The sequence below is a fragment of the Orycteropus afer genome, unplaced genomic scaffold, assembly GCF_000298275.1.
Source record: "Orycteropus afer afer isolate SDZICR_OR568_19922 unplaced genomic scaffold, OryAfe1.0 scaffold00297, whole genome shotgun sequence".
Taxonomy (NCBI): Eukaryota; Metazoa; Chordata; class Mammalia; order Tubulidentata; family Orycteropodidae; genus Orycteropus; species Orycteropus afer.
The window spans coordinates 2,458,741-2,467,124 of NW_006921884.1; the positions used below are offsets into that span (position 1 = coordinate 2,458,741).

The 8,384-nt window shown below is 34.4% G+C and overlaps 1 protein-coding gene across 1 annotated transcript in view; it reads right to left on the bottom strand.

The window, feature by feature from the left end:
- Positions 1 to 8,384, bottom strand: part of LRBA (LPS responsive beige-like anchor protein) — a 1,065,192-nt gene that overhangs the window by 258,411 nt on the left and 798,397 nt on the right. Inside the window, 1 exon segment of the mRNA XM_042782393.1 lies at positions 6,209 to 6,321. Within this exon segment, the coding sequence (XP_042638327.1) occupies positions 6,209 to 6,321 (113 nt within the window).

Below are 8,384 nucleotides of genomic sequence, written 5' to 3' on the forward strand. Positions count from 1 at the left end.
TTGTGCTGATTAGACTGTATATGCCCCAAGGCTAGGAAATGTGACTTTTATCATAATCCTTAAAATCAACGTGGCATGTAACAGCATCTATGTTTGATGCAAATTTTAAAATATTTAAATGTATTTTGGGAGCCAACAAAAAATGTCCAAAACTTAATCAAGCATGGGGTAGTCTTAAATTTCTTTACTTTAAACATTTAAAGATGCATTACTTATTGTTGTAGCATCGTAATTTTTTTCAGCTTGTATTCACTCAGTTTTACTGTAGTCCAATAAAAAGAAAAACAAAAAGCTATAACACCTATGATGTTAAAATAATAATGTGAGCTCTCCATCCCCCCTAAAAAGAGGGTCCTTTTCTCTTGTTGACATGTAGATGGTATATTGATTCCCAGTGTATCTGTTACAGAGCAGACTAAAAGGACTGGCATTCGTCAGAAACAGCACTTAAAACTTAAAGAGATAAAGAAGTGCTGTCTGATCAACAACAGTTAAATGTCGGTAGTCAATTCCAGGTCAAGATGCATGCTGTATATTAAATGTGTGTGAGGGGTTGCTATTAGTCAGGACTGACTCCCCTGTAGTGAGTGAGTGAAAAATATCTCATATACAAAAATACACATCAAAATGTTAAAGGATAGATGAGAGAGAGAGAGAAAATCACAGCAATACATACTAAGGACAAACAGTAGCAATTTAGCAAGGAATAAGTAAATTCAGTATAGCTTTCCTATCAAGTTCTCTTCAGTTATCTCAGAATTTACTCTTCAGAAACATTTTGATTCAGACTAGAGTAATGGAAGCTGCTGGTTTAACAAAGCCTATTTAACAGAGCCTGAATGGTACAACAATGTAACACAGGTTTTTTAAAAACCTAACAAAGAAAAAAAAAATACCATTTCTTGGAACCTAGGCCAAAATTTAAGTCAGTTTGAAGAAGCTATGATGATATTAACACTTTCTCAGATTTCTATTCAGCCAGGCAGGAAAGGGATCAGGGTGCAGATTCATTTTCTCTACCATCTGCTGTGTTTGTTTTTGCACTGTGGGCCCAACAAAAGTAAGCTTACATTATTCTTTTACTCTAAAGATGAAAGACAGTGAACTTTTGTTTTCCCTCTACCTCACTCTCTCAGTATTTTCTTGCTTCTTGAGAATGTGAGTTTTATTATTAAAACACAAAACATTTACTTCTATCTTATTTCTCTTTTTTCCCTAATCTTCAGTTTATTTTTTTCACCAGATTAGTATCCACCTGCTTTTTATTTTTTCAAATGTCCACAAATAATCTTTGGCTTGTAATAGTACTCAATAAACAATCAACACATAAAAAGAATAAATGAGCAGCACATCAGAGATTCTCCACTTTTAATCAGACATTCAGCTTTTTCATAAAACAGGCTTAGTCTAAAAAGCTTAGAACATAAACCCAGGTCAAAGGGAGCAAAAATAGCAATAGAAAAGCTTTCCGCTACCAAGCAATAGAATGCTGATTGTACCATACCATGTATTTCAGGATGATGAGCAAGATGAAAAGTAGTTGGACAAAACAAACATTAAAATAGATTCAGCAATTAGTGCCCAGTAGAAGGCAATACAGCATAGTACAGTTTCTCTCCCCACCAATCGCCCACACATTCCCTCTTTCCCTCTCTCTCACACACCGCTGTAAAGTAAATTACACAGTGTGCTGTTCTAGCCCTAAGTCTTTGTAAACTCCGTGGTGGAATATGCTGTGAACAACTGAGTAGCTCCTGATTGTTAAAGTTATCCACTGGGGTATTCTGTTGGGAGTGGCACAAAGTAATTTTCTGGGAAGTTTGCTTTCTCTCAGGTGTATAGAATTCTGATGTTAGGACTGGTTACTTTGCCACTCTGCCAGGCTCAAAAGGAACCCTCCTAGAGGCAGAAGAAATCTCTCTCACTACCAGCTGGGAGATGCGAAAGACACGCGCTGCTGAGAGAGAGACTGAGAGACATGCACTGCTGGGAGAAAGACACAGAGAGACATGCACTGCTGGGAGAGAGACCAAGAGAGACTGTCGGCTGGGAGATGGCAGGCTGAGATTGAGCATGTCCCTGAACTTGAATTGTAGCCTGTTGCTTCCCTAATAAACCTCATAATCTATGAGTTCTGTGTGGCCACTGCAGCGAATTATCGATTCCAGCAGAAAGGTGGTGGGAACTGTGGGAGGAACAGTTGGTTTCAGGGTTGAGGAAAGAGCTGGAGGGAGGCAGCATGTCTGGCCTCTCAAGTATAGGCCTTGGGCTCCTGGTGGTGATTCTGTCTTCCTCTTGTGCAGTTAGAAGGGGTCAGAAGATACGGCCTCCCGGACCTTTTGGTACACACATACACTCCTTAAGCAGAAGTTCTGCACAGGATGCACACTAATATTTGCTTTCTTTTTAATCTTATACTATACTATTGTACTCATTTGAAAAATGCTAATTGTGAACTATGGTTTGAAGAACACTGGCTTAGTGTTCACAGTATGATTCTACTCATTAATTGTGTGACCCTGGGCAACTTATATAAACTCATGATCTCTAAGATTCTGCCTCTGTGAAACACAATCATAATGTTCCTTATCTTTTAGGAGTTTTTGTGAGGGTTAAAGGCATTAACATATGTAAAACACTTAGACAAGAGCCTGGTATGTAGTAAGCCCTCAATAAATATTAGTTAATAAAGGTAATAATAATAAAGTGGGAAGCTCCTACCTTTAGAAATGTATAGGAGAGATAAAAGAATTTTCATTTGTAAGTGAAAGATAACTGCATTTCAATCTAAGAACACACTAGTTTTTATAAAAGATATCCAGATTATCTCATATGTACACATTCTACATAGTATATATCCCAAAATATAGATAATGATCAATCAGAAGAGAAATTATGGCCTCAGTTTATCTTGGTTTTCCTCTCCTAGGAAATCAGTTTACATAATCACTCTCCAAGCTGAAGGAAAAAATAAAGTTGCAAAGGAAATCTGCATAGTCTATAAAGACAGGTGCCGTAGCAAAACACAGCCATCGCTGTTTGTTTTTGTGGTATGACATTTTGTAAATATATTCCTACCCTAATTATAACTTTTTATAAATAAAAGGCAGAAAAAAGGTTGAATCTTACCTCTTCAAAAAAGTTGTCAAACTATGAAATCAATGTTTATCTATAAAATATGGATTTATGTCACTCCAAACTCTGTGCCTGGTTAGATCTGTCTTCTTATCAGTCAAAATTTTAGACTACTGATGAAACAACTGGGAAAGCGGGGCGGGGGGGCAACTTCAAATTTATCCCTGTATTACACCAAATAAGGACATTTCTATATAAGATTTAATTTTCAACAGATATTCAGAGTAATGTGATTTTGATCTCAACATAATGACAACAGTAATTTGTGTACAATCAATGAATATCTAATTATTATAAGGAGATACAGTACATGGAATAAAATTTTATACCTTCAATAATACATTATTTTACACTTTGTCCCATTAAGCCTCTTTTCTCAAAGAATGGTCAGAAAAACACAGATAAAGAAGAAAGAGTGTTAATTACATGAATTCAGCTTTACAAAGAAAATTCCCTGTGTAGTATGGGAGAAATTACCAAATAGAATTGTAGCTTTGTAGCAAAGCCTGAAACCTAGCTTTGGGGAAATTAAATGGACATAAATATGCATAAATAATTCAATACATTTTTAAGCTAGTCAGGCTATATTATTTACTTAAGAATGGAGGGAAAATCTGTTTATTTTCTAAATTAAGTTTTGCACATAATATTCCCAAGGATTTCACAAATTTATTTAAACAAATAGTAGTGTCTGCCAAATGTATAGTATGAGACAACTTTTAATGTAATTCTATTATAATCATTATGCATACCGATACAGCTAATTTTATGTATGTGATGCATTGCTGAAAATGTGTATATAAAACATATTTGAAAACTGAATCACATTTGCAAACGTTATGTCAGACCTTACCACAGAATATTTTTTATAAAAAGAACAATCACCACTATTTCATATGTGCAAAGAACAATTTTGAAATATATGATATCCTTGATTATATCAGTTAAAATAATATTGTTAATTTCAAGCTCACTTTCATCAATATTTAATTTTGAAAAAGTAGTACTAATAGAAGTCCATCTGCATGAACTCGAGTGCAGTCACATTCAAACCAGTGTTGCTTATAGGAAAGAAGATATTAGTTATAAGATATGTAGCTGAGTGTTGGAGCCTATCACATCATTCTAGCCCTACTGATTGTACTACTGTTCACTATTCACTAGTCTGAGTCTGTCTTTCAGTCCTTATAGGAGGTGAAACCTATAGATTTAAAGGGACTTAAGATACTTATCAACTTTGAAATTCAATACCTACTGGGTATTTGACAATATTAGGAAATTTTTAAGAATAGTTGCTATTATGGTTATGTTTAAAAAGAGACCTTATGTTTAAGAAGTACATATTGAAATACTTATAGAAGAAATTATTTGATTTGCTTCAAGGTAATATAGGAGTTGGGGGAAAGAAGAGTGAAAATCAAACAAGAGTGACCATAAATGATTGGTACATGGCAACTTACTATTCTATTCTGTCTACATTTGTATATGTTTCAATATAAAGTTTAATACACACACACACACACACACACACGTATTTTATATTCCAAAATGTGATTCAAGATGATATATGTATTGATAGGCTAGGAAAAAAAGGAAATTTCTTGAACAATATCTAAAGATACAGAAAAATACTTACAGATAGTTAAAATATAGTATATATAATATGGCTCTGATCCATAAAAAGAAGATAGTAGTAAATAAAACAGAATGAAATTAGTCCTTAGTGTTCATGTAGTAAATTAGGGGCAATTTTAGTTTTTTTCTTTACATGCTTTTAAAAAATTTAATTAACATTAATAATATATATATTGAAAAATGTCATCTATATATATTATTATTTACTTCATTTAATACATATATTGAGTGGTAGGCACTATGGGGGAAATAATGGTGAAAAAGAACTCAACCATTATAAATCTTAGTGGGGGAGACAAGAAGAACCATGCCAAGTAAGTAGAAGAATATATCAAATGCAGATTAGATTAAATAGGTCCTATTAAAGAAAGAAGTCCCTGGGTGGCACATAGAGTTAAGCACTAGGCTACTAACCACACACGGGTGGTGGTTTAAATCCATCCAGAGGCACCCTGAAAGAAAGGCCTGGTAGGTAATTCACTTCAGTAAGATCATAACCTAAAACCCACTGATTCTGAGTCAATTCTGACTCTCAGAGACCCTGTAGGACAGGGCAGAATTGCCCCATAGGGTTTCCATGGCTGTAAATCTTTATGGAAGCAAACTGTCACATCTTTCTCCTGTGGAGTGGCTGTTGAGTTCAACAGCCTTTTTTTTTTTAGCAGCCAAGTGCTTTAACCACTGTGCCAGGGCTCTTTCAGGAAAATCACAGTCATTGAAAACATTATGGGGCATGCAGCTGTCTTCTGCAACACATAAAGTCACCTTGAGTCAGCACTGATTTGATGGCAACTGGTTAGGTTTTGGTTTGGTATGAAAGAAAATGAGGGTAAACTACCGAGAAGGTTGTTAGAAATGATCTCTATGAGGAAGAGAAAAAGTCAACTTTCACTAAGTAAGGAGAGAACATTAAAGGCAGAGAAACAGAGCCATGAACTGGAAAAAATGTATTCTGTATTCCATAAATAAAAGTTTAAACACTAGATTTATCTAATTCAAAATAAGAATTAGAAACAATCCATTTTGTTGACTAAGGACTGGATCAGAGAGATGGACAAGAGGCAGCAGGAAGATCAGTTAGGAGAACTGGAGTAATGGAGGCTTACGTATCGTTAAATCAGAGTACGACTGAGAAATCCCCATGACTTTCATGCTTTATCAAACACTAGCACCCTCAGAAAAGGGGTAATATCTTCTTGAGTATATATGAAAACATGAATATAAGGATGTTATTAATTTTAGTCATCATCATGTTAATCAGGCATATTAAATTTTTCACTATTTTAAATTTAAGAACACTGAAATTATATTTAAAAGATATATATAATGTTATAATTACATTAAAAATATAAAAAAGTAATGTGACAATAAATAAAGATTAGCAAATGTATTTTTATATGTAAGTTAATTGTATTTCATATGATTACTACAAAATTACCTTGGACAAATCTCTGAAATTGCTTGGCAAGGTAAGATCTAGTTCTTCTGATTCATAATTAGTAATCACCCAGGGAAAGACTGGATACTGATTTAAGTCATTGTAACTCCGTCCTAGATGGGAGAAAAACAGTAAATCTTAATTTATAATAATGGAATATAATTTACTAAAAATAATAATAAGAATGACTAACAATTATTGAGTGCCAGATATTGTTCTCTGTGGCTTTGATACATTCTCTCCTCACAATGCTATTCTTGTTGCTAGTTGCTCTAACTCTTGGTAACTTTATCAACAATAGGATGCATCTTTGCCAGGCCCTGTATCACCCTCACAACCTTTGGTAATTGACCCCACTGGTGCAATTGTTCTGTGAACTGATCCCTTGGAGGGTTTCTCTCATTTTCACCAGCCTTATTTTACCAAGAATGATGTCCTCTTCTAGAATCATGAAATTAGGATCATTTATATTTTATAGAAGGAAAATATGAGTCACAAATGGTTAGGTAACTTGCCCAAATCATAAATTCAGTAATAAACTATATTCAATTCAGATAGTCTAGCCCCAAAGTTTATACTCATAAACTACACTTAACTGTTTTTCATTACTTGAAAGACTACATAAATAAAATTCTTTATTAAGATATTTTTAAAAAACACTTGCAATTTTCATATAGTTTTTCAAAGCCAGAATGGATTCTCTGCCACTAATAAACCAAGCAACTAGCCAACCAACCAACCAAATATAAATGAGCCAACCTCTGTGGACATTTAGTAGTAATCTGTAAAAAGTTATACCAGTAACACTAAAATTACTGTAGCAGCATTCCAGTTCTACGATCCTCTGAATACACTGCATGACATTATCACTGTCACTTCCTTCTACCTCCAAATGCTGCTTACAAATTTTTCTGTATCTCTTCTATACTAATGATATTAAACGACACATGTATATCTATTAAGCATAAGAATAATGCAAACGATAATGCACTTTATGTACAGCAAGTATCTGAATACCACCACTTTAAGGAGGCAGCATAGAGAACATTATTTCTACAACCAAAATACTGGTGTTTGAAAGCCAGCTCCATTAATTAGTCTATAACTCTTTTAGTTAGGTTTAATGTGAGCAGATTTCTATAGTTAAAATATATGTAAGATAAGTATATTATTATTATTTGAATTTATTTATTATATATACTATCATAATTAATCATTTTGCTTCTTAAATATATACTCACATCCTATCAATATACAGATGAATATTAAAGTATTTCTCTACAAAGACTCTAGGTATCTAACAGGGCTTCAAACAGGTTCTTCTCAGTTCATCCTGGCAATAACCCATTATCCTGCATCAGGCTCCTAGGAGGGTTTAGTCTCCCTCTTCTAAGTCTTCCATTTCAGGGCTTTGGCCCGAAATGTTACTATTGTGGTTCTAGTTGCAGGACACCCATATTTTACAAATTTGGGTCTATTAAAATTTTGCTGCATCATGCATGACCGGTTCACTTTGAACCAGTTCTAAACCCTGCTTTCTAACCTTTCTTTGTGATCAGTGTTTTTAACTTTTTATTTTAGTCTATTCATCTTGGGGCTTTAGTCCTGTGGGATAACAGAATTACATTCTTCTTTAGTTAACCTGGAAATAGTCTTAGAAAAATGAGCAACAATCAAAATTTTAATTCACAGACAATTATATGAGGACCATTTATTCCTGCTGATAATTTTAATTTCTCCTTTGGAAAAAAAAAAATAAAAAAGAAGCCTTAATAACTTCCCTCTACCACACCCCAATCATCTGTATATTGATAGGATGTGAGTATATATTTAAGAAGCAAAATGATTAATTATGATAGTATATATAATAATAAATAAATTCAAATAATAATAATATACTTATCTTACGTATATTTTAACTATAGAAGGGATTAGGTGAGGAGAGGCAACTCAGGCCCGCCCAGAGTAGCAGGCCGGAAGAGCAGGAGAAAGGGGATAAAAAGCCAGGAACCCGACAGAAGAGCAGTCAGCCCCAGGGTTACAGGTGAGGAGAGACAACTCAGGAACGCCTGAAGTAGCAAACAGGAAGAGCAGGAGGAAGGGGATTAAAAGCCAGGAAGCCAGAGAGAAGAGCAGTCAGCCGAAGGGATTAGGTGAGGAGAGGCAACTCAGGCCC